Source organism: Dendropsophus ebraccatus, chromosome 11 (assembly GCF_027789765.1).
Source record: "Dendropsophus ebraccatus isolate aDenEbr1 chromosome 11, aDenEbr1.pat, whole genome shotgun sequence".
NCBI classification, from domain to species: Eukaryota; Metazoa; Chordata; class Amphibia; order Anura; family Hylidae; genus Dendropsophus; species Dendropsophus ebraccatus.
Genome location: NC_091464.1, coordinates 59449107 through 59475928, shown reverse-complemented (window position 1 = coordinate 59475928; position 26822 = coordinate 59449107). Strand labels below are relative to the sequence as shown.

General features: G+C 43.7%; 1 protein-coding gene across 5 annotated transcripts in view; it reads right to left on the bottom strand.

Moving 5' to 3' along the window:
- DSCAM (DS cell adhesion molecule) overlaps positions 1–26822 on the bottom strand; it is a 312819-nt gene that overhangs the window by 101928 nt on the left and 184069 nt on the right. For all 5 annotated transcript variants that reach the window (XM_069945870.1, XM_069945869.1, XM_069945874.1 and 2 more), the window contains 5 exons: positions 26213–26283; positions 23482–23722; positions 20202–20348; positions 15423–15578; positions 5414–5547 (listed from right to left, as the gene is read on the bottom strand). In XM_069945870.1, coding sequence (XP_069801971.1) covers positions 5414–5547; positions 15423–15578; positions 20202–20348; positions 23482–23722; positions 26213–26283 — 749 coding nt within the window. The remainder of the gene's footprint in view (positions 1–5413; positions 5548–15422; positions 15579–20201; positions 20349–23481; positions 23723–26212; positions 26284–26822) is intronic.

Below are 26822 nucleotides of genomic sequence, written 5' to 3'. Positions count from 1 at the left end.
AAATGGCTGCCCACACATGTATTACAAAGAAAATTAAAACAAAAATTAGAATCACAAAATAGAAACAGATTTAAAAAAAGGACCATATCCCAGTATCTGGATCTAACCAGAAAAAAAAATCTAGGCGATACTTTCCCTTTAAGGCCCTTTTACATGGACTGATAACTAGAGATGAGCGAACTTGCGGAACCAGAAATCTCAGCGTCTGATTCCCGCTGTCTGCCGACTCTGTGCAGCGGGTGGATAACGCCTGGAAAACTGGGATACAGCCATTGGCATTGGCTGTATCCCAGTTTTCTAGGCGTTCCTTACGCTGTATCCACCCACTGCATGGAGTCGGCAGACAGCGGGAATCAGATGCCGAGATTTCTGGTTTATACGAACGAAAAATCCGGCAGGTTCGCTCATCTCTACTGATTACCAAGTGAATGAGCGTTCCTTGGCTGATTTGCGGGTGTTTTGGTAGATAAAATTGTTGCTCCTGGCTGCATATCACTGTGGGTAAACAGGGGATGTGTGATACATAATGATGAGTTTAAATGGCTGCACAAACAATCAAGCGATTGATCGTGCAGCCCAACCGCTTTATTGATTAAATCTACTCTAAAGTCTCTGTAAAAGAGCGTCGATCACAGGGATCGGAACTTGTTATCAGGAGTCTGCTGGTCTGTGTAGAAGAGTCATTAATTATGGTTGCACAGAGGTAGAATTCTTATAATGTATTACAGGCAAGTAAAACACCTTTTTACAGTGGCCAAATATTGGCAAGTAGCATTGGTAAAAATGCTTCTTTGGCCAATAATCGTAAACCACCCAATTCTCAGCTTATTGCATCTTTTGTGCAGGTGGTAACATTTATTGCTATGGGCTATACATCTCTCTGTGAATAAAGGGGATGTACAGCTGATAGCAATACATTTAAATGGCCGCACAAAGGATACAGTGATTGTTTCTGCATCCTGGACGTGCTTTTAATCATCCCTGTCTGCATCAAAGCAATTCACGTCCTAAAAAAACCTTCACAGAATGTGAGCATATCCTCAGAAAGTACAGAGGAGACATCTGTACTACTGCTATGTGGGCAGGATGGAATCAGGGTGGGCTTTCAGCTGTGATTGTTTCTGTTCAAAGATCACTAGCAGAGATCTGGGATAAGTAATCTACATATAACCCCATGAATCAACGTTCTGATAACTTTTAGAAGCGATCTGTTACAGCAGTTTTGCAATTATTGGTTGCATCATTGAGCCCTACATAATAGCTGGTGTTGTGTTTGCCCGTGTGCCCGCATCCGCCCACCAGCCTGCATACATAAATGAAGCAGAATGAGTTGTTGTGCTGGACTGTCCGTGCCTGGGGGAGAGATAGACATATGTGCTTCATTTCCTATAGAGCGCCATTTACCATGTGTTCCCGCTGCAGTGAGCACTATGTCAGTCGCTTACACTGGGTGATCTATACTTGTCTACTTTAAAGTTGGTATGAGAGATGAATTGTAATAAGCCAGTACTGAGATCAGGCTCTGTAATAACAGAGAACAACCCGTGACCAGCCAGAGCTACTAGGGCCCTGTTCACATCTGCATTTGGATTTCTACTACAAGCCTCTATTACAGGCCAACACCATAAGTGCTTAACGCAGATGTGATGTAGTGATGTATCGCTGAGGCCTCCGTACTTCAATTCAATTATTGTAAGAAAGGGGAGGGAGTGTCAGTATCTACTGTATATCTTCTGTATTGGCTCAGGAAGAAGGGGTGTGAGTATCTACTGTAAGGGCCATATTACATGGCCCGACCCATGATATAAGTAAGTGGCAATCTGCTTACCAAGCCTACTACATGGCTCAATAATCATGCGTGCAGGGCTGCACTGACACTGTTAGAGATGTCCATGCTACCTGTGTTTTATATATAAAATAATAAAGATGCAATTATGCTTACCTCTCCACACTCCCTTGGTGCCCTCCTGCTTTGTCTTGGCATCCTCCGCTGACCATAGATGCAGGCAGGAGGACACCGGGGGAACATGGAGAGTTAAGTATCATCTTTAATATTTTCTATACCCTTTCATCAGCTGTCAGCAGGGTGTGTAAATGTGTTTCCTCTAAACCGGCTCGGGGGAAGGGGATAGGAGTATCTACAGTATGTTCCCTGTGTAACCACTTGGGAGCAGGGGATGAGTATGCAGTGTCCCAGAACATGCAGACTACTACTCCTATTATGCTCATTTCTATTGCTAGGTCAATGCCTGTTCTGGTAATTGTTTGCACTGCAACTGCTGCTAGTATTCCCCTGGTATTCTCTGGTTATGTGTATTCTCATGCATATTCTTATATATTCCTGTGTATTATTACATTGTACAGTGGTATGCAAGGCTGCTGGTCACGTGACCGTGCCAGTGCCCTGTAACCATGGTTCCTCCAATGGCCGACTAGCTCTGGCCAGGGGCAACCATGTGACCTCCCACTTCCTCCTAACAAGTGAGTCTTCCCCCTGCTTCCAAGCAAGGAGGGTGTGTGTCGTCTCTCTCCTACCTCACAGGAGTTGGACATGTCGCAGGTCCCACTTCACCACTAGAAGTGTGGATCAGGTGCTCTGCTGTATTCAAGTCTTCAGCTGTATCTGCCTGCTCAAGTGTCCGGAGTTCCTTCTCTTATCTGGGTGTCATTCCGTTATATCTTATCATCGTTTCAAGTATTCACAGCAAGTATTATTCTCAAGCTAATCCACCCAGCAACGCTACTTTCTCTCATACTCCTACTCCCATCATCCGGCATGTGTTCTCCCAGCCTATGCAGCATCACTCCTGCCTTGTTTGTCAAATCCTGCTATATACCCGGTTGCATCCGGACAGAACCGGCCCTACAGCTGTGCCGCCCTCAGGCCTATACCGTGACAAGTATACACCCTGCAGCTGCCCCGGTTATTGCCCGCTCATAACAACAGCACTGTGGAAGTGGCCCCCAGGGGCCAGGGCATCGCAAGTGTATCTACAGTATGTTCCCTCTGTATTGGCGCGGGGGGAAAGTTCTTACGCCTACTTTGTTTTGTGTATAATTTATCTATTTTTTCCAACATGGATGAAAATTAATGGTACGGAGTTCACAGAACAAATTATTTAGCTTAAAAAGTGCAGATGTTCAGGAAATGAGGGATCAAAATAAATGCATTTCTGGGAGCCGTCCTGTGTCTTAGGTATAAGAGGCTTAGCGGAAAAGTTCTCTAAGTAGCGAGAAGAAAACAAAACAGAAGAAATGCCCTGCAATCTCCAAACAAGATCGTCTATGGTAATCGTATCGTAAATCATCCCAGGGTAAGAAAGCCGCTCAGTGCCAAGAAGGGGCTGCACAGTACGGCCTGAAGGGCATCAGTGAGAGGACGCTGGTGAGAGTCTGTGAAATAGTGTTACTAGCTGAAAGTCATTGCTAAGATAGAGGGACTGAGGAGACGGAAAGTAGAGGACAGGTTGCATAGAGGCCAGCAGATAGCAAGAGAAGGGGTTTTCCAACAATGAAACTTATCTAAGAAATTACCATATATTGGTAAAAATAGTTATTTTACCCCCTTTCTCTAGTCTTTCATGCTTTCCTTGTTTCTGATGCAAACAGTCTGCTCTGTTGTCTTTGTTGCCCCACTTCCTGTCTAGTGTACATCCTGTAAAGGACTTCCTTTTTCTACTGTACACTCTAGCTGGGAATTCAGCTAACTCTATCTCCCTCCATCTATGTGGGCACCGCCTTCTGTGTTCTGTGTAATGGGCGAAGTTATTGTCAGGAAGACGCCCCTGATGAAACCTGTATTCAATAGGTGGGCAACAATTTCAGGGATAGATATATATATTTAAAGAGGTACTTCACTGGGTTATTCGTGTTTAGCTGATTCCTAAAGTTTGCATACTACTGTTTAAGTCTTGAGGACATGGACTGTTTCTCGCCTGATCTCGCCTGTCATATGGTGGACTCTTCCTGTGGTAGATACCTCAGCAATAAGTTTCTACCTATTTGGCTCCCCACGATGTGGATTTATTTGCCTTTTCTATGCCTACAAGGACTCACTATATATCTATCTTCAAACGGTGCTGCGACAGACGCACCGAATGTGGTACTCACATATTATGTATACATAAGCTTTGTGTTTTTTTCTATCAGAATGTGTCCATTGCCATGACGCTGTAATTACTTGTTACAATCTGCTGTAATTCATAAAAGAGATTAAACATAAAGAGGTACTCCAGAGACAAAACATTAATTTTCAATACAGTTTTATAATACCTTGTAACCTGAGATGAGCGAACTTCAAGCATGCTTAGGTTTGTCTTAACCCAAATGTTCTGCATTTGATTACCAGTGGATGAAGAAGTTGGATGCAGCCCTAGGAAGTCCTGAAAAACATGGTTACGACCTATGGCCTATGACTGTGTCCATGTTTTCCAGGACTCCCTTTGGCTGTATCTAACTTCTTCAGCTACCAGTACCAAAATGTCGAATGATCGGACTCAAGCATGCTTGAGTTGTGCTCATCTCTAACAGAAACTCATTCTTCTACCCTAGACCACCAGAACTAGTGATATTAACCAATCCATTACACTAGAGCACATTGCAAGTCTAAAACATTTACCTTTTTTTTTTATTGTCTATACCTGCAAATACGCTACAAGCAAATTCTACAAATGTATGGAATACTATCTACACCATGCACGTCTTGTAAAGCCGTTCCCTAAAATAAGAGATATTCTGCAGCAATTAATAGCAACCCAATTAACAATTGTTCTGTCATTTTAGGATTGCCAAATCTGCACCGTGACTGCGCGTGGCCCTGCTTCCCGCCTAAGAACACAGTGATGTATATAAATAGGAGCTGATGTTCTGTGCAATGTAATTGCATAGAAAGAATTATAGGAGACAAATGCCTGGTTGCGTAGGTGTGAAGTGTTTACAGGGAGGGGGTTTAAAAAAGAAAAAAAAAGGGGGAGGACAAGGAGAAAAAAAGGATCACATCGCCATCTGCTGACAGAAACCATGAACTACAATATAATCACCTACAGGATCCAGAGGTTTGGGTTATTTGCTACAGAAAATTCTATGTAAATCAATGCAAATAACGTCTGCTTAAGGGTATGTTCACATATGCAGAACTGACGCAGATTTCCTGTTGACTTCGATCAGGGAGTCAAAATAGTGTGTATTTAGGATAAATTGCAGATCTGCAAGAGAATCTACACAAATTGATATGCTATGGTGTTGAAACACTGCAGCAGATCTGCAGCGTGTGGACATTCCCCTCAAAGGGTTTTGCAAGGATTTCTGGTTGCCCCTATTAAAATATATGGGGGTCATAGAAAGGGGGGGGGGTCTCTTCTATAGGCATTCCCCCTCTATTTAATGGATTTTACCAAGGTTTTAAAGTTATCACCTGGGGGTACTGGTTGGAGCAGAACACGGTGTACTTGCGGATGATGCCATTTAGCTTCAGGGGAGGGAGCCAGGAGACATAGACGATGGAGGCGGAGGCGGCAGCAGCTTTAACTCCAGCTGTGGGACCTGGAACTGTAATGGAGAAGCATAAGAGAATGAGCATCACTTATCCTGCAGAACAATACTATACTTATACGTTTATACACACTGTATGTCATCCGGCAGATACATCAAAGAACATAGTGAAATAAGATGTAAGGCTTTCATAATTATGGCACATCATGTTCAATTTAGATTGACTTCCATAGAGCGATTTTCACAGATTTATGTAGGAACAAACAGAAATTGCCGTTTTCGGAGACCGCTGCGTCTCAGACAATTTCCAGCCGCACATAATAACCAACTCAGTCATAACCTATGCACTGCAGCTGCAGAGCTCTGATGGTAGAGTAAGGCAGACAAAGGATTTCAGTGGAAAGCTGGTGGCCTCTGGTGGTCAGAGCTAGTATGTGCAATGGTTTTTGCACATATTGGATGTTTGGTACCACTATTTTTTTTATATTTTCTCAAATTGGAGCTTTTCTTGATATTTCTTAAGATTAAAAAAATTCAGCTGTAAACACAAATAACACTGTGAATTAAATTTTCAACTAGGCAAAGTTTTACAAGTTTGGCAAATGGATAACATCCAAAGTTTTCCCATTAGGGGTTTTAACTTACAGGAGGAGAAAGTTATTGGAGGTCACTGGGTATATTAGAGATAACTGCTATGGGCCATGTCTGTCCTCGCCACTGTTCTCCCCAATTAGGAACTAATTGTCTGCAGAATATCGCACCGCTATGAAGCTTCCAATGTTGGGCTGGAGGCCGATCTACGATAACTGCCTGGTCAAATTATGAGGGTCAGCAAAGTGTCCTTGAATTAGGAATCCTATTAAAGTGTCCACAGAAAAGTGACACAGGATACCCCTAATACCAGCATTGTGTTCTTTTAATAACAATGCAACTGGCTGTGAATAAATAGTGCCAACTAAATGACTCCTCATAAATTGTGTCAACTCAGAGGGTCCTCATAAATAGTGCCAACTAAGAAGCTCCTTATAAATAGTGCCAACTAAGAGGCTCCTCATAAAGAGTGCCAACTAAGAAGCTCCTCATAAATAGTGCCAACTAAATGACTCCTCATAAATTGTGTCAACTCAGAAGCTCCTCATAAATAGTGTCAACTCAGAGGGTCCTCATAAATAGTGCCAACTCAGAGGGTCCTCATAAATAGTGCCAACTAAGAAGCTCCTCATAAATAGTGCCACCTGCATTTCAACCGAACGATTATCGTTTAGATTCGAATGATTTAACGATAATCTGAACGATAATCGTCCGGTGGAATAGGGCCCTAAGAGTCTCCCCATAAATAGCGCCACCTTACAGGGTCCTCACAAATAGTGACATCTAAGATGGTCCTCATAAATAGCACCAACTAAGAGTCTCCTCATAAATAGTGCCAACTCAGAGGGTCCTCATAAATAGTGCCAACTAAGAAGCTCCTCATAAATAGTGCCAACTAAGAGTCTCCTCATAAAGAGTGCCAACTTAGAAGCTCCTCATAAATAGTGCCAACTAATTCTCCTCATAAATAGTGCCAACTAAGAGTCTCCTCATAAATAGTGTCAACTAATTCTCATAAATAGTGCCAACTAAGAGGCTCCTCATAAATAGTGCCAACCAACATGGTCCTCATAAATAGTGCCAACTAAGAGGGTCCTCATAAATAGTGCCAACTAAGAGTCTCCTCATAAATAGTGCCAACTAAGAAGCTCCTCATAAATAGTGCCAACTAAGAGGCTCCTCATAAATAGTGCCACCTGCATTTCAACCGAACGATTATCGTTTAGATTCGAATGATTTAACGATAATCTGAACTATAATCGTCCAGTGTAATAGGGCCCTAAGAGTCTCCCCATAAATAGTGCCAACCAACATGGTCCTCATAAATAGTGCCAACTAAGAGGGTCCTCATAAATAGTGCCAACTAAGAGTCTCCTCATAAATAGTGCCAACTAAGAAGCTCCTCATAAATAGTGCCAACTAAGAGGCTCCTCATAAATAGTGCCACCTGCATTTCAACCGAACGATTATCGTTTAGATTCGAATGATTTAACGATAATCTGAACTATAATCGTCCAGTGTAATAGGGCCCTAAGAGTCTCCCCATAAATAGTGCCAACCAACATGGTCCTCATAAATAGTGCCAACTAAGAGGCTCCTCACAAAGAGTGCCAACTAAGAAGCTCCTCATAAATAGTGCCAACTAAGAGTCTCCTCATAAATAGTGCCAACTAATTCTCCTCATAAATAGTGCCAACTAAGAGGCTCCTCATAAATAGTGCCAACTAAGAGGCTCCTCATAAATAGTGCCAACTAAGAGGCTCCTCATAAATAGTGCCAACCAACATGGTCCTTATAAATAGTGCCAACTAAGAGTCTCCTCATAAATAGTGCCAACTAAGAGTCTCCTCATAAATAGTGCCAACTAAGAGTCTCCTCATAAATAGTGCCAACTAAGAGTCTCCTCATAAATAGTGCCAACTAAGAAGCTCCTCATAAATAGTGCCAACTAAGAAGCTCCTCATAAATAGTGCCAACTAAGAAGCTCCTCATAAATAGTGCCAACTAAGAGTCTCCTCATAAATAGTGCCAACTAAGAGGCTCCTCATAAATAGTGCCAACTAAGAGGCTCCTCATAAATAGTGCCAACTAAGAGGCTCCTCATAAATAGTGCCAACTAAGAGGCTCCTCATAAATAGTGCCAACTAAGAGGCTCCTCACAAATTCTGCAAACTATTCGACTCCTCATTAATAGTACCAACTATGAGACTCCTCATAAATATTTTATGACAAGTAAAAGCGATCATGTCGTTTATGCTATTTTTTGTTCCCACTGTAGAAAGACTGTTATAGGATATAGGATGGGCGAGAAAATTGGAAACAATTGCCGGACATATTTATGATATTGGAAGAAAAGGAGAAAATGTCTCAGCAGCGGCAAAGCACTTTAACGAGCAGCATGGTGGTGATTTGAGTTGTTCTTCTTTTTTTTTGAAGGTTATGAGAAATCCTAGAGGTGGCAGCTGGGACAAAAACTTTTAAATGGTGAAGTCTTCTGGATTCTAAACATGGACACCCGCGTTCCAGGAGGTCTGAAGTAATGTATAGACATTGGTTGTATGTTGCATTATATGACTGCTGTACACTAAGGGTCACCACCCGCCTGGGTCTTACAGTATTATATGACCAGGTACTGAGGATGGATAAGGTTGCATGTGTGCGTTTTACTTACCTGGCTACTGGAAGACAGGTGGGGGTAGGTGTCTCCTTTTTGTATCTCTTAATATATGAGACAATATATAAAGACATAAACATTGAAATGCGTTGCTTACACACTTGTTTTTGTGTGAACATTATTTTACCTGTGATTCTACAATAAAGGAAATGATTTTATGAGATTTGAGTGCCACAGCTTCTCTCTGTATTGGAAAGATTGAAGAGGCTTCCCATAAATAGTGCCAACTAGGAGAATCCATATACAAAGTGCCAACTAAGATGCTCCCCATAAATAGTGCCAACTAGGAGAATCCATATAAATAGTGCCAACTAAGAGGCTCCCCATAAATAGTGCCAACTAGGAGAATCTATATAAGTTGTGCCAACTAAGAGGCTTCACATAAATAGTGCCAACTAAGAGGCTCCCCATAAATAGTGCCAACTAAGAGGCTCCCCATAAATAGTGCCAACTAGCAGAATCCATATAAATAGTGCCAACTAAGAGTCTCCTCATAAATAGTGCCGACTAAGAGGCTCCCCATAAATTGTGCCAACTAAGAGGCTCCCCATAAATAGTGCCAACTAGGAGAATCTATATAAGTAGGGCCAACTAAGAGGCTCCCCATAAATAGTGCCAACTAAGAGGCTCCCCATAAATAGTGCCAACTAAGAGGCTCTCCATAAATAGTGCCAACTAGGAGAATCCATATAAATAGTGCAGACTAATAGTCTCCTCATAAATATTACCAACTAAGAGTCTCCTCATAAATAGTGCCAACTAAGAGGCTCCTCATAAATAGTGCTAAGAGTCTCCTCATAAATAGTGCCAACTAAGAGGCTCCCCATAAATAGTGCCAACTAGGAGAATCTATATAAGTAGGGCCAACTAAGAGGCTCCCCATAAATAGTGCCAACTAAGAGGCTCTCCATAAATAGTGCCAACTAGGAGAATCCATATAAATAGTGCAGACTAATAGTCTCCTCATAAATATTACCAACTAAGAGTCTCCTCATAAATAGTGCCAACTAAGAGTCTCCTCACAAATAGTGCCAACTAAGAGTCTCCTCATAAATAGCCCCAACTAAGAGTCTCCTCATAAACAGAAATAGTGCCAACTAAGAGTCCCCTCAAATAGTGCCAACTAAGAGTCTCCTCATAAATAGTACCAACTAAGAAGCTCCTCATAAATAGTGCCAACTAAGAGGCTTCTCATAAATAGTGCCAACTAAGAGTCTCCTCATAAATAGCGCCAACTAAGAGCGGTCCCGGCGGTCCCGGCCTGTGATTGGCTGAGCGGCCTACCAGCTGACAGGCCGCTGTGAAGCTAGAGTGCGCACGGGACCCCGGGAGAAGCGGACGGCAGGAGAAGCGGACGGCAGGAGCAGCCCTGGAACATGGATGGGTAATGTATGCCAGTTTAGCAAGGGCTGCAAGGACATCGGTAACGATGTCCTTGCAGCTCTTGTCAAATGATTATCGGGCCGTGTAATAGGCCCAGTAAACGAGCAACGATCTAGCAGATCGCTGCTCGTTTACAGGTATTATAGGGCCCTGCTCGGCCCGTGTAATACCACCCTAAGAGTCTCCTCATAAACATAAATAGTGCCAACTAAGAGTCTCCTCATAAATAGTGCCAACTAAGAAGCTCCTCATAAATAGTGCCAACTAAGAAGCTCCTCATAAATAGTGCCAACTAAGAAGCTCCTCATAAATAGTGCCAACTAAGAGGCTCCTCATAAATAGTGCCAACTGAGAGGCTCATCATAAATAGTGCCAACTAAGAGGCTCCTCATATATAGTGCCAACTAAGAAGCTTCTCATAAATATTATCAACTAAGAGTCTCCTCATAAATAGCGCCAACTAAGAGCCTCCTCATAAATAGTGCCAATTAAGAGTCTCCTCATAAATAGTGCCAACTAAGAGTCTCCGCATAAATAGTGGCAACTAAGAGTCTCCTCATAAATAGTGCCAACTAAGAGTCTCCTCATAAATAGTGCCAACTAAGAAGCTCCTCATAAATAGTGCCAACTAAGAAGCTACTGATAAGTAGTGCCAACTAAGAGTCTCCTCATAAACAGTGCCAACTAAAAAGCTCCTCATAAATAGTGCCAACTAAGAGGCTACTCATAAATAGTGCCAACTAAGGGCTCCCCATTAATATAGCCAACTAAGAGTCTCCTCATAAATAGTGTCAACTAAGAAGCTCCTCATAAATAGTGCCAACTAAGAAGCTCCTCATAAATAGAGCCAACAAAAAGGCTCCTCATAAATAGTGCCAACTAAGAGGCTCCTCATAAATAGTGCCAACTGAGAGGCTCATCATAAATAGTGCCAACTAAGAGGCTCCTCATATATAGTGCCAACTAAGAGTCTCCTCATAAATAGTGCCAATTAAGAGTCTCCTCATAAATAGTGCCAATTAAGAGTCTCCTCATAAATAGTGCCAACTAAGAGTCTCCTGATAAATAGTGCCAACTAAGAGTCTCCTGATAAATAGTGCCAACTAAGAGGCTCCTGATAAATAGTGCCAACTAAGAGTCTCCTCATAAATAGTGCCAACTAAGAGCATCCTTATAAATAGTGCCAACTAAGAGGCTACTCATAAATAGTGCCAACTAAGGGCTCCCCATTAATATAGCCAACTAAGAGGCTCCCCATTAATAGTGCCAACTAAGAGGGCCATTATAAATAGTGCCAACTAAGAGGGTCCTGATAAACAGTGCCAACTTAGAGCATCCTAATAAATAGTGCCAACTAAAAGGTTCCTTATAAAAAGTGCCAACTTAAAGGCTCCCCATAAATAGTGCCAACTAAAAGTCTCCTTATAATTAGTGCCAACTAAAGAGACTCCTCATAAATAGTGCCAACTAAGAGGCTCCTTATAAATAGTGCCAACTAAGAGGCTCCTTATAAATAGTGCCAACTAAGAGTCTCCACATAAATAATGCCAACTAAAAGTCTCCTTATAATTAGTGCCAACTAAAGAAACTCCTCATAGATAGTGCCAAATAAGTGGCTCCTTATAAATAGTGCCAACTAAGAGGCTCCTCATAAATAGTGCCAACTAAGAGGCTCCTCATAAATAGTGCCAACTAAGAGTCTCCTCATAATTAGTGCCAACTAAGAAGCTCCTCATAAATAGTGCCAACTAAGAGACTCCTCATAAATAGCGCCAACTAAGAAGCTCCTCATAAATAGTGCCAACAAAAAGACTCCTCATAAATAGTGCCAACTAAGAATCTTCTCATAAATAGTGCCAAGTAAGAGTCTCCTAATAGTGCCAACTAAGAGTCTCCTCATAAATAGTGCCAACTAAGAGGTTCCTCATAAATAGTGCCAACTAAGAGTCTCCCCATAAATAGTGCCAACTAAGAATCTCCCCATAAATAGTGCCAACTAAGAAGCTCCTCATAAATAGTGCCAACTAAGAGTCTCCTCATAAATAGTGCCAACTAAGAAGCTCCTCATAAATAGTGCCAACTAAGAGGCTCCTCATAAATAGTGTCAACAAAAAGGCTCCTCATAAATAGTGCCAACTAAGAATCTTCTCATAAATAGTGCCAACCAAGAGCATCCTTATAAATAGTGCCAACTAAATAGTGCCAACTAAGAATCTTCTCATAAATAGTGCCAACCAAGAGCATCCTTGTAAATAGTGCCAACTAAATGACTCCTCATAAATAGTGCCAACTATGAGGCTCCCCATAAATAGCGCCAACTAAAAGGCTCCTTATAAAAAGTGCGGACTAAAAGTCTCCTCATAATTAGTGCCAACTAAGAGGCTCCCCATAAATAGTGCCAACTAAGAGTCTCCTCATAAATAGTGCCAACTAAGAGTCTCCTCATAAATAGTGCCAACTAAGGCCCCATTCACACGTCCGTGTCAGTTTTTACTGTCAGGAAATCCTGATCTGGAGACCTCAAATGTCATCAGGATAGTATCAGGATTTCCTGACAGTAATCCGTTTTTACCATCAGGAAACCATCAGGAAAAACCTTTAGGATTTCCTGATGAGAAAAAAAAAATTGTTCTTAATATGGTCTAGTATGCCAACATAAGGGATGATGGGAGTTGTACTTCTGCAACCTGGATGGCCACAGGCAGCAGAAGTAAAACTCCCATCATGGCCTGTCAGCAGAGGCATGATGAGAGTTGTACTTCTGCAACCTGGATGGCCACAGGCTGCAGAACTACAACTCCCATCATGGCCTGCCAGCAGAGGCATGATGAGAGTTGTACTTCTGCAACCTGGATGGCCACAGGCAGCAGGAGTACAACTCCCATCATGGCCTGCATGATGGGAGTTTAAGTTCTGGGGGGGGGGATGTTGTATCTCACCTGTCGGCGGCGGCTGGTGGTTGGCGTTGTGCGTACGCGGCCGGGTAATCCGGCGGCTCCGGTCCGGGGGGCGGGTAGATGCTGTCCGGTCCGGGGGGGGGGGGGGGGGGGTAAGGTGCATGCTGTCCGGTCCGGGGGGGTGCAGGGGCGGGAAGGTGCATGCTGTCCGGTCCGGGGGGGGGGGGTGCGGGGGTTGTAAGCTGTTTGGTCCGGGGGGGGGGGGGGAAGGGGGGGGGGTGGGTGGAAGCTGTCCGGGGGCGGGGGTCGCGGCGCCGGGAGGAAGGCCTGTGCTGCCGCTGCCTGTGCGGTGGGGAGGTAGGGGTGCCAGTGGTTGCGGGGGCCGGCCGGCTCTCACTTATCCAGAATCACGGGCACTTTCCTGATGTACTTCAGGAAAGTGCCCGTGATTCCGGCGCTCCCATAGACTTCTATGGGAGCGTCCAGGCCGGAATTCCGGATAAAAATAGGACATGTCCTATTTTTTCCGGATCTATTTTCCAGAACGGACACCCTTCCGGAAAAATCCGGAAGGGTGTCCGTGACTAATTAAAGTGTATGGGTCCGGAAATCCGTCCGGATTTCCTGATAGGAAATCCGGATGGTTTTTCCGGACATGTGAAGGGGGCCTAAGAGGCTCCCCATAAATAGTGCCAACTAAAAGTCTCCTTAAAATTAGTGCCAACTAAGAGGCTCCTTATAAATAGTGCCAACTAAGAGTCTCCACATAAATAATACCAACTAAAAGTCTTCTTATAATTAGTGCCAACTAAAGAGACTCCTCATAGATAGTGCCAACTAAGAGGCTCCTCATAAATAGTGCCAACTAAGAGTCTCCTCATAAATAGTGCCAACTAAGAGTCTCCTCATAAATAGTGCCAACTAAGAGTCTCCTCATAAATAGTGCCAACTAAGAAGCTCCTCATAAATAGTGCCAACTAAGAAGCTCCTCATAAATAGTGCCAACTAAGAGTCTCCTCATAAATAGTGCCAACTAAGAGTCTCCTCATAAATAATGCCAACTAAGAAGCTCCTCATAAATAGTGCCAACTAAGAGTCTCCTCATAAATAGTGCCAACTAAGAGTCTCCTCATAAATAGTGCCAACTAAGAGTCTCCTCATAAATAGTGCCAACTAAGAGTCTCCTCATAAATAGTGCCAACTAAGAAGCTCCTCATAAATAGTGCCAACTAAGAAGCTCCTCATAAATAGTGCCAACTAAGAGTCTCCTCATAAATAGTGCCAACTAAGAGTCTCCTCATAAATAATGCCAACTAAGAAGCTCCTCATAAATAGTGCCAACTAAGAGTCTCCTCATAAATAGTGCCAACTAAGAGTCTCCTCATAAATAGTGCCAATAAGAAGCTCCTCATAAATAGTGCCAACTAAGAAGCTCCTCATAAATAGTGCCAACTAAGAGTCTCCTCATAAATAGTGCCAACAAAAAGGCTCCTCATAAATAGTGCCAACTAAGAATCTTCTCATAAATAGTGCCAACTAAGAGCATCCTTATAAATAGTGCCAACTAAATGACTCCTCATAAATAGTGCCAACTACGAGGCTCCCCATAAATAGCGCCAACTAAAAGGCTCCTTATAAATAGTGCCGACTAAAAGTCTCCTCATAATTAGTGCCAACTAAGAGGCTCCCCATAAATAGTGCCAACTATGAGGCTCCACATAAATAGTGCAAACTACGAGGATCCCTATAAATAGTGCCAACTACGAGGCTCCTTATAAATAGTGCAGACTAAGAGTCTCCTCATAAATAGTGCCAACTAAGGGGCTCCCCATTAATATAGCCAACTAAGAGGCTCCCCATTAATAGTGCCAACTAAGAGGGCCATTATAAATAGTGCCAACTAAGAGGGTCCTGATAAACAGTGCCAACTAAAAGGTTCCTTATAAATAGTGCCAACTAAGAGGGCCATTATAAATAGTGCCAACTAAGAGGGTCCTGATAAACAGTGCCAACTAAAAGGTTCCTTATAAATAGTGCCAACTAAGAGGGTCATTATAAATAGTGCCAACTAAGGGGGTCCTGATAAACAGTGCCAACTAAGAGCGTCCTAATAAATAGTGCCAACTAAAAGGTTCCTTATAAATAGTGCCAACTAAGAGCGTCCTAATAAATAGTGCCAACTAAAGAGACTCCTAGTCCAAGTTCAGCAGACACCTCTAATCAAATGCCGAACGTTCGGGTTCGGATGGACTCGAGCATATTCGAGGTTCGCTCATCTCTAGTATTGATGTAAATACATGATTAGCTATCTCCCCTAGTGGTGATCTATTGTAATTGCATTGTCACAGATGAACATGAAGCGCCTTCCATCACTTTGTGGCTCTTACCATCCTCTTTGGTTCTGACGAATATCTGCTCGCTGCGGACCCCGTCTCCAGCCCGTGTGAACGCTAGCACCTGGATGCTGTAGTTGGTGTACTTCTCCAGGCCATCCAGCTCCAGTAAGGGTTGTGATGTGGTTACATTTTTTATTTCACCAAGCTCTGAAACAAGGAAATACAACAGTCAGGTCACTGACACTTGCATCGGACTAGGGTTACAAGGAGGTTTCTTGTGCGATGGTCTGCAGAGGTGGGCAAGCTGCAATGTCACAGATCACTGAAATACATGGTAAAGGTGTGATGTGAATCTTTTCTATCTTTTTTTTCCTCTAAAAACAGCACCACTTTTATCTATGGTCATAACTGGAATTACAGCTCCGGTTCATTCATTCATACATTAGTAATAGCAGAAATGACCTGATAGATGAAGAGCAGTGACTCCAGCCTCTGCATCTCCAACTTTCGCAAAACTACCACTCCTTCAGCTGTCAGCTGGGTGTTGTAGCTCTGCAACGGTTACAGGGCCAAAGGGCAGAGATCACAGCCCTAGGTATAAAATACTGCGCTGACTAATTTCTTAATACCTGTTTAGGGTGAGTTCACATAAAGTAGATTTGTTGTAAAAAAAATTTTGTAGGAAAAGATTTTTTTGTGATTTTCTTTCAGGTTGTAGGCCTAGACTTTGTATTCTGTCTGTGATGATAAGGAGGAGGCTGCTGTAAAGTGATCTGTACAGAAAATACAGTGAAAGGTGACACCAGTAGATAGAGGACAATAGCAGCTCAGCCTCTCCCTCACCTATGGAATGAGGCCACACAAAAGAGCCGTGCCATCTGCTGTCTGATCACCTAGATGGTTAGGGCATTAACATAGTAACCTCCAATGTCTAGCTGCTGACGGCTGTCAGCTGTAGTTGTCCCTTCTCAGGATTATGACAAGTGTATAAAAAATGCTGGTAAGGGGTGAAAACACAAAAATCTTAAGTGCTTGCAGCTACCACTAGGGGGAGCACTAGAGCTCACCGCATACAGTGTTATTATTCAGTTCAATGTACAGACAGTATACAGTGGTCTCTCAACATACAATATTAATTGGTTCCAGGACGATCATTGTATGTTGAAACCATTGTACTGTATGTTGAGATCAGGGCCGGCCTTTGGGGTGTGCGACCTGTGCGGTTGCACAGGGCGCATAACTCCCGGCTAGCAGGGGGGCGCTCTGGCAGACAGTGACAGCTGCACATCTAGCTATAGAAATGTGTGCTGTCTCTGTCTGCAGGAGCGCAGGCACACTATAGGAGGAGGGTGCAGGGCGATCAGCCATAGAGGAGCCCGGGCAGAGAGAGGCAGTTCTGCATACTTATCTGGTGTAGAAAGGAACGCTGTATGTCTGCAGGAGCGCCGTTAGAAACCACTGTATGAGCAGGGTGCCGGGCGGCCAGCTGGGGGAGCGATCGGGGCGGACAGACATACACAGCACGACACTGTCACATAATGCATGTTGTGTATGTCTGTCGTCCCCGATCGCTCCCCCTGCTGGCCGCCCGGCACCCTGCTCATACAGTGGTTTCTAACGGCGCTCCTGCAGACATACAGCGTACCGTTCCTTTCTACACCAAAGATAAGTATACAAAGATAAGTCACTGGAGCGACGCCTGCCGAGCTGAGGAGAGGAGACACGCGGCGGGGAGCCAGGTGAGTTAAAGTGTCTGTTTTTTTTTTGTATGTGTATTTGTTAGTGCCTACATGGGGAGGGGAGGGGAGGGGGTGGCAACTACCTACCTACAGCTACCCACAAGTACCTACCTACAGTTACCTATAACTAACTACAGCTACCCACAACTACGTATAACTAACTACCTACCTACAACTACCTATAACTAACTACCTACAACTACCTACCTGCAGATACCCACAACTACCTACAGCTCACTATCTATAACTATCTACCTACAGCTACCGATAACTACCTACCTGCAGATACCCACAACTACCTACAGCTACCTACCTACAGGTACCTATAACTACCTTCCTACAGCTACCAACAGCTATCTTCTTACAGCTACCTATAACTACCTACAGCTACCTATAACTACCTACAGCTACCTATAACTACCTACAGCTACCTACCTATAACTATCTACCTACAGCTACCTACACCTACCTATCTACAGCTACCCCCATCTCCTCTCTGTACAGCTCCCTGCCCACCCTCCTCATCCCCCTCCTCTCATCTCTCTCCTATTGTTTGTAATGGCTAACCGCCATTTTACATCTTTCCCCAAATTTCCTCTTATTTCCATCTTTTCCCTGCCCTTCTTTCCTTCTCCGATACTGCCAATTCCCTCTCTCTATGATCTATCTCAGGAGATCGCTCTTGCTCTGACATTCTGGTGCTCAAGTGACAAATAAGTGCGCTTGTGCATTATATGGGGGCACAGAGGGGGCCTGACTACTGTTTGGTGGCATGTATTTGGCATACTGCTTATAACGGGGGCACAGGGCTGCCTGACTACTATTTGGAGGCATTTATTGGGCATACTGCTTATAACGGGGGCACAGGGCTGCCTGACTACTATTTGGAGGCATGTATTCAGCATGCTGCTTATATGGGGGCACAGAGGGGGCCTGACTACTATTTGGAGGCATTTATTGGGCATACTGCTTATAACGGGGGCACAGGGCTGCCTGACTACTATTTGGAGGCATGTATTCAGCATGCTGCTTATATGGGGGCACAGAGCAGCCTGGCTACTATTTGGTGGCATGTATTTGGCATACTGCTTATATGGGGGCACAGAGCTGCCTGACTACTATTTGGAGGCATGTATTCGGCATGCTGCTTATATGGGGGCACAGAGGGGGCCTGACTACTATTTGGAGGCATGTATTGGGCATACTGCTTATATGGGGGCACAGCTCAGCCTGACTACTATTTGGGGGCATGTATTGGGCATACTGCTTATATGGAGGCACAGAGGGGGCCGACTACTATTTGGGGGCATGTATTGGACACACTGCTTATATGGGGGCACAGAGTGGTCTCTGTTACTGTGTGAAGTGATACAGATGAGGATTTGTATGGCGATGAGGATGGTGCTGCATTAGAGAGGAGCCTAATATGTTTCTCTGGCAGATTCTGCGGAGTCGAGGTGTCACCAGGAAAAGTCTCCATGATGGTCTAAACAAGAAGAAAAGAAAAAGGGCCTGCAAAAACATCACCTGCCATTCATACAGAGAAAACGCCCCCTGTGAGTCTAGTATTGTCGTATGTTAATGTATTATTATTTTTTAGTTGTATGTGGTATTACAGTTTGTCTCTATTCACACCAATGGAACTGGGTTGTAATACCACACACAACCTGAGGACTGGGAAGGAGCAGTTTATGAAAGATAGTAGCCATGTTTTTTTTAATCCTGGATAACTCCTTTAATAGGGTTGTCTAAAATTGGAAAGGACAGCTACTTTGTTGCAGAAACAGCACAGCCACAGGGACAGCAGCAGCTCCGTCCCTGTGTGTGTGTGTGTGTGTGAGTGTGTGTGTATATATATATATATATATATATATATATATATATTTTATTTTATTTTATTTTTTTTATTATGGTGTCCTGGGGGGGGCCAGAAGACTGTTTCGCACAGGGCGCCATCTACCCTAAGGCCGGCCCTGGTTGAGATCAAAACTCTATGGAAAACTGCTAACTGGTTCTAAATCTCCCAAAATGAGAAAAAAAATGAAAATTTAAAGGAAAATAAGCAGCTAATATGAATACAGCAAGTCCTTACATATAACAGTCAGAAAGAGCTACAAGAGACTCTAAATCTCTTTCTATGTAGAGGAAAGGAGCATTTTCAGGTCCTGTAAAGATCACACAGGATCACAGACATATAAAATGAAGCCGCCCTCAGCTGATGCCCCTAGTGTACTCATCCTGGCACAAGTAAAGAGCAGCTCGGACATGTAGCATCACACAATACTGTGGAGAGGAGATACCAGACAGCCAACCAGTGCATGCACTTCACTAACATTGGGGTTTTACCAGTAAAATGGCCACCTTCATTGATCCATCGGCTAGTTTTTTTTTTTTTTACATGTTCCGCAGATCTGGACTGTCTGTAGCATTGAGTGTTGAGTCTGATCTCAAGTTACGATGGTCCAGATAGAAACATTGTATGCTGAGGCCATTGTAAGTTGAGTGACCAATGTACAGCTCTTAAGCTCCATGTAGTAGTTAAGGTAGAAATCTAGAATTTCATCATTTAAAGGGAACCTGTCAAGTCCTCACAAACCAGTCTTACAAACCAGCCCCCGGGGTCAGGAAAACAGCATTCAGATAATCTGTGGATTAACCACAGCCATGACAGTTTTTTCCACTCATGTTATGTAGTTACAGTCAGCTAGAAGGAAGCTCTCCACCCAGACAGTAGAGATTGACAGCCTTGTACTTGGGCTGTTAATCAAGCCTGACTGTCAGAAGGGGAGCGTGACATCATGACTGTACCTGCTTGCTGTGATAGAAAAAGTTAATTTTCTTTGCTTTACCAGACTGCAGAGCTCTCAGGATAACAGCAATAGACTGCCATTCCCCTGACCTGTCGGGTCCCTGGGCTGGCTTGAGAAATTCTGAGAACCTTACAGGTTCCTTTTAAGTTGATGATTTTTCAGATTTTAAGCTTTTTAGCAGAAAAAAATCTAAATAGATTATGAATGCTGAAGCAGAAAAAAACTGTGTTTAGGGGTCAATGTTTGCTATAAATGCACAACATAAACCTTTTCTCTCTTACCTCCGTCTAGAAGATTTGCCCAGAAGATAACCCTGAACCCCTGGAGTATGCCATTTAGGGCTTCTTTGGAAGGGGTTGACCATGAGATGGTTATTGTCTCTGGTGAAGTTGCAGCTGCCTGGACATTCTCTGGGGGGCGGCTGGGAACTGAAACGAAAACACATCCGATACATGTCACCTATGTACATATATAAGCCACATATAGAACATCAGACACCCTAGGTCTTGAAGTGACAACACATTCAGCAAATGTTTATCTGTTATTTATTGTATGGTTGTAGAAGACAGCACTCTGTCAGATTGATGGTGCTCGTGGTAGAACTTGCCCCAGAACAGTAGAAGAATAGATCCCGGCACACATCAAGTAGAATTCTGCTTAGTTTATTGGTGCAATATATACAGGAGAACGCGTTTCGGCTAGATAGCCTTCATCAGCTCCATGAAGGCTATCTAGCCGAAATGCGGGCACCAGGGGCACGTGCCTATGGGCCTCCACCACTAGGGGGCCTCCACCAGCCCAAACCTGGAAGTGGTGTCTGGGAGCCAGTCCCATGCGCAAAAAGCATGTGGAAACCCTACCTGGACACAGCACTGGCCACACTGCATGCTGTCCAGGAAGGGAGGGAGGTGCAGGGTTAATCCTGTGTAAGCATCTCCCTCCTGGCAGGCTCAGACTCGCCCTGGTGGGTCTTTGAATGGATTCTTCCTAACAAGCTTCCGGGTAGATGTCTCCTGCCGAGGTCCTCACTCCCCCCTCGCCCCTCCCCCTCACTGAGGAGAGGACAGCGTGGGACCTCAGCAAGGAAACCTGATCTCTCCAGCAGGGATGCGACATCTTGAAGCATGCTGGAGGATCTGTCACAGTGGCTTTCAGGCTGAAGGAACAGAGAAGAGCCAGAGGAGAGAAGACCTGTCATCTGTCCAGATCAGGTGAGTATGAGGCTTTGTTTTGTATTGGCACATCAGAGCAGGGGTATATACTATAGGGGCATATATCAGAGCAGGGGGCATATACTATAGGGGCATATATCAGAGCAGGGGTATATACTATAGGGGCATATATCAGGGCAGGGGGCATATACTATGGGGGCATATATCAGAGCAGGGGTATATACTATGGGGGCATATATCAGAGCAGGGGTATATACTATGGGGGCATATATCAGAGCAGGGGTATATATATATATATATATATATATATATATATAAATATATATATATATAGCGCCTGTGTGCAGCATATCACATGTAGCCTGTGTGCAGTGTATGATATATAGCCTGTGTGCAGTGTATGGTATTTAGCCTGTGTGCAGTGTATGGTATTTAGCCTGTGTGCAGTGTATGATATATAGCCTGTGTGCAGTGTATGGTATATAGCCTGTGTGCAGCCTATTATACTGTATATAGCCTGTGTGCAGTGTATGATATATAGCCTGTGTGCAGTGTATGGTATATAGCCTGTGTGCAGTGTATAATATATATAGCCTGTGTGCTATAGATTCTACACAATCTTTAAGTACTTTCTTGGTGCTCTTTACTCCTTCAGGTAGTTTATATGGTTGGGAACTGAAGATGGGACCTAGACTTGCAAGTCCAGGTTCTGCCTGCGATTCACAACTGCATATGCTAGCTGTGGTGGCTAACACAATGGGCAAGAGAGCACAGAAAGTACTTAAGTGCTGTGTTCTCGCATTTAATTAAGTGGGACCCACCGCGATGCTCACCCCTCCTCCATCCTGTTTCTAGGGCCTGGCATCTTCCTCTGGACTGCAGCCTCTAGGGACTATCATATGCAGAACAGAGGAGGATGCTGAGCCATACAGCCAGGAGTGAGGAGGGGTAGGTGCTAAGTCCCCTACAGTACTCAGCCACCTATATAGAATGCTGTATGGTTTATTTGTGGGGGAAGAAAATGGGGGGCCCCCAACAAAATTGTTGCCCAGGGCCTCCACCAACCTTAATCCGGCCCTGCGCGTCCTCCTGTATATATTGCACCAATAAACTAAGCAGAATTCTACTATCTGTTATTTATTGTCTTTAGAGTGTTCTAGACACAGTTATAAGCAGTGACTCCAACTGAGCTGTACTTGTCTATAGGCTAAAAAACATGCTTTACACTGCAGCTCTGTTCCTTTAGATAGGCTGCTGTGTATGAACGTAATCTCAGCAAGAAGTCAGCATGTGAAGAGAAGAATAAGAATCATTGCCACACATTAGATATATATATTAGTTTAAAGGAGTTGTCCAGGCTTAGAAAACATGGATATTTTTTTCCAGAAACATTTGTTCCCTGTTTGTGCGTGGTTTTGCAGCCCAGTTTCATTTAAGCATATGGAGCCTAGATGTAATACCACACACAACCTGAGGACAGGGGTTGCGCTGTTTTCAGAAGAAACTATATATATATATTTTTTTTTATCCTGATAAATCTTTTTAATAAAAAGGGCTGAAATAGACTTTGCATTTCAATTTCTCACCGTTATGAAGATGACCAATTGCTGTCAGAGAATGGGACCAATCCCTCTTGCGAACAGAGGTGGAAAAGCTGCATAATACTACTTTTGAAAGCTAAGGCCACATTCACACACCCGTAGTGCAGTCCGTGGCCGCGGACCACACTACCGTATGTGCATCCGTAGTGCTCCGTGCTGCACGGATCGCGGCCCCGTATACACGTACGGACGTGTGAACGGGGCCATAGGAAAACATTGGTTTCATGTTCTGTCCGCAATTGCGGACAGAACAACGGATGTGTGAGTTAGGTCTGAGGGTCTGCTACAATTGTATCCAGCCTAAACAACTCTCTGTGAAGTAAGGAGTTAGATGAATACTTTTTACCCACTCTGATACATTGTAACAGGAAAGGGCAGGAAGGGGATTTGTGCTGTTAATGTAGACGTTTTCAGTTTCAGAGGTGTTGAGCTATAAATAAGGATCTAAAATAAAGAGTAATAAAAAAAAGCAGAACTTTCGGACAATCCCTTTAATTAGGATTAAAAAAAACATAGCCAGAAACAGCGCCACTCTTGTCCTTGGATTGTGTATGGTATTGCATCTCAATATCAATGAAGTTAATGGAGCCAAGTTGTAATACCATTTAGAACCCGAGGACAGAGGTGGAATAGTTTTGGGATAACAGTGGCTATGTTTTCTAATCCTGGATAACTCCTTTTAACGCAAGGTAGAAGGAGCTCTTCAGTTGCTCTCCACATCCATGGCAACTATACATTGCATTGCAAGGTTAGGCAGGACATGAATACCTTCATAGTATGGCTCTTACCATCCTCTAGCGTTGTGGTGATGATTTCCTGAGACGACGGCCCTGTCCCGGCCCGGTTACACGCCTGCACAACTACTCCATACTGGGTGAATTTCTTCAGATTATCCAGAGTATACAACTCGCTGTCCCCAGTGGTGTCCACAGTGATTATATTGAACTGGTAGTTTCCGCCGGTGCTGTACTCCCGGAAGCCAATCTGGTAACCGCGGATAATTCCATTCTGTAAGTGCTTTTTGGGGGCCTTACATGAAAAAAAGAAAAGACCAAGTTATAATCGTTGGAAGCCTAGAAGCCCTTCTCCTGTCCTAAAGAAGTTTGATGCAGCCCTAGGGAGTCCAGAAAAAACATGGATAAGGCCTGTAGCGATAAGCTGTATACATGCTTTTCAGGTATCCAACTTCTTTAGGCACCGGTATTCAAATGAAAAACAATCGGACTCAAGCATTCTCCAGTTGTGCTCATCTCTAGTCCCTACACAACATGGAAATTTCTGCACAGTATGAGAGGCATGCGGGGTGCCCCACCACGGGTGTTGTTGTAAATGCACCCCAGTAAGTCCTGCACTCAGGTCAAAGAGGGAGATGAAGTGCCTTATGTTCCCCACTAGGTGTCGCTACTATTTTATGTGTGTTTCTTGTGCACAGCAGTAGTCAATGGGTTAACTGTTTTATGTCATGTTTTCACGTGCTGACCACTCACAGGTGCTTTTTCTCTCTGTCCTATCCTCTTCATCTCTTACACACACTCAGCCCCACCACTCACAGGAGGGTACACAAATGCCCCTGTAGAATTAGTTAATCTAGTGGAGGAAGTGAGTTCAGTCTAGTCTGATTTTTCAGTGACAGAGGAAACACAGAAGCTAGCTCCTGCAGAAGTTGAGAACACCCTAGCCCATGCCAAGAACCTCTCAAAAAAAGACAGGACGATCTCCTGAAAGCAAGTGGAATCTACCCCAGTAAGACAAAGCTACCAAAAGTAAAGGTTTACGTATCCTACTGCTCAGTGCAAGTAAACCAGGTAATCTTGCAAGTCTGCAATATCCAGATAACCGACAACTGGTGCTGGTGTTACCCACCTAGGAAGGGTTCTACAATACTAGGGGGCAGAAGGTAGTCAGACTTTGTCTTTACGTGAGTACGAGTATCACTTATCTAGGTATATATACACTACAGTTATGGCAGAGTACAGGTTTTACCTTTGGCAGGGCTCCTCTGGCAACTCCTCTCCTCTCTACAAAGCACTTCTACCAAGCACCTATTCCTCAAAAGCACCTATTCCTACTTTATTGTCAGCAAACAAGTTGTGTCAAGATTTGCACTGTATATTGCATCTGTATAGAGGGAACTGTTCTCTGGCAATTACTTTCAGTAAGCTGTTCTATTTTTATACGAAAGGCACAGGACTCTGCCTCCTCTATTTGCACCGGCACCCCCCCTCTGTGGTTGGCGGCACCGACATCCTGGGTGGGTCAACTATCACTCCAGGTTGCCGTGACAAGAGCCCAAGGGACCCACAACAAGCCCGAAGGTTACTGACCATTTGGAGTATAAACCGGCCACAAAACAGGTACCGACATCACACCTGTGCACTGTTACAGTGCTGGCGTCAGGACAAATAACATCAACATTACTGGCTGATTACCACACATGGTCTCTTTAGAATATGAGGAACATGTATGGCTGGAGCAGGGGTTAACCTTTCTGAGGGGAGGTAGACTATCGGCATCTAAAGCTTCTAGACCTCGCTGTAGTCAGTATGGCAACTGGATAGCTTCTAGCAGTAGTGGATTATTATAGGGGCATTTCGGGCGGCAGCCCGGGGCCCTGAGCTCCTGGGGGGCCCATGACCACCCAAAAAGACTTATACTTTCAGTGGTGTACTGTCTCCTGGCGACACTTTCGCCATGATTTGCAAAAAATCACAGTTTTTTTATGGCAATTTTGCACAAATCAGGACATCATGACATTATCTGTCCTGTACTATGAACGCCAGGCTAGTGCTTCCATAGTTACAGTGGGGTGGGGGGGCCCAGGCTTGGTGAGCAGCCCGGGGCCTATGGTAAAGTAGATCCACCCCTGGCTTCTAGGGTTCCTGAAAAAGTATTTAGGCCTAGAACTAAAATGCCCACTCCCCATTCTAGAATGTTCCCTATAGTGGTTTATGAGAATGTATGTAATACACTGGTTAACCCCAGATGCGGACTAAATGCAATAACACCTTAACATGAGTGCAACACCATCTAAAATAATGTAAAGAAAGCAACAGGATTCCTTCAGCTCATATAAAATATTCAAATTTTATTATGGAAATTCTTTAAAAGAGACAACTTTGGCTGTCTCTTTTAAAGAGTTCCCATAATAAAATTTGAATATTTTATATGAGCTGAAGGAATCATGTTGCTTTCTTTGTCATGGACACCCTTGAATCCAAGGGCTTCAACCTTTGTGCTTAACAGCTATTTGAGGAAACATGTATTTATAAGACCATATCTGTCTCTTTTGCTAAAACAATGTAACATTACTAAAGTAACATTACTAAAGTGCAAAAAAGCAAATATAAAACCAGACAGGTTATCCAGAGGGACCCTGCATATACTGCTCCATTCCCAGAAGTTGGACCTCAATGATCAGTGATAGTATATCCTACAGATGTGTCATTGGAGTGCCCCATTAACACACTGGATTGACCCCTCTATAGTAAAGACCCTGCATGTTCACATTAAGTGACTCACCTTCCAGGTAACCCTGATACTCTGTGAGGATACTGGATCGAGCTGGACTTCCTGAGGCGGGCCGTCAGGTGCTGGAAAGAGAGCAAAAAGCCCTCCTTTACTCCAAATAATAAATTATGGGGTTTAAGGCACACATACAATGACATTCAGAAGGAATAATGCAAAATACCAGTTATACAGGCCAGCACTGAAAATAATCATAATTCATATCAATATGTTAATACTACAGATACTTTTATTATTAGTATTATCATAATAGCATATGGTCTCCAATCACACATGCAATGAGGCTGTCACCACTTTTTATGGTGCTCTTCATGTCTGTGAACTTCCCCATACCACCCCTAGGTGGCAGTGTTGACTGCAAAAATGTTCACACATTTTTGCAGTGTTCATAATCTCCATTGACTTCAATCTAAATTGCACATTATAGCGTAGTACCTCATGCTATGCTATTTATGCAAGTTATTTACTGTAGAGTAAATCTGACCAACTCTGGGGACTGCAAGCAGCCTGGCATGATGTGAATTGTAGTTTTGCACCAGTTGGGGGGGCCAGGGCTACCTGCTACTGGCTTAAAGGGTACCTGTTACATTTAAAAAGCAGCCCT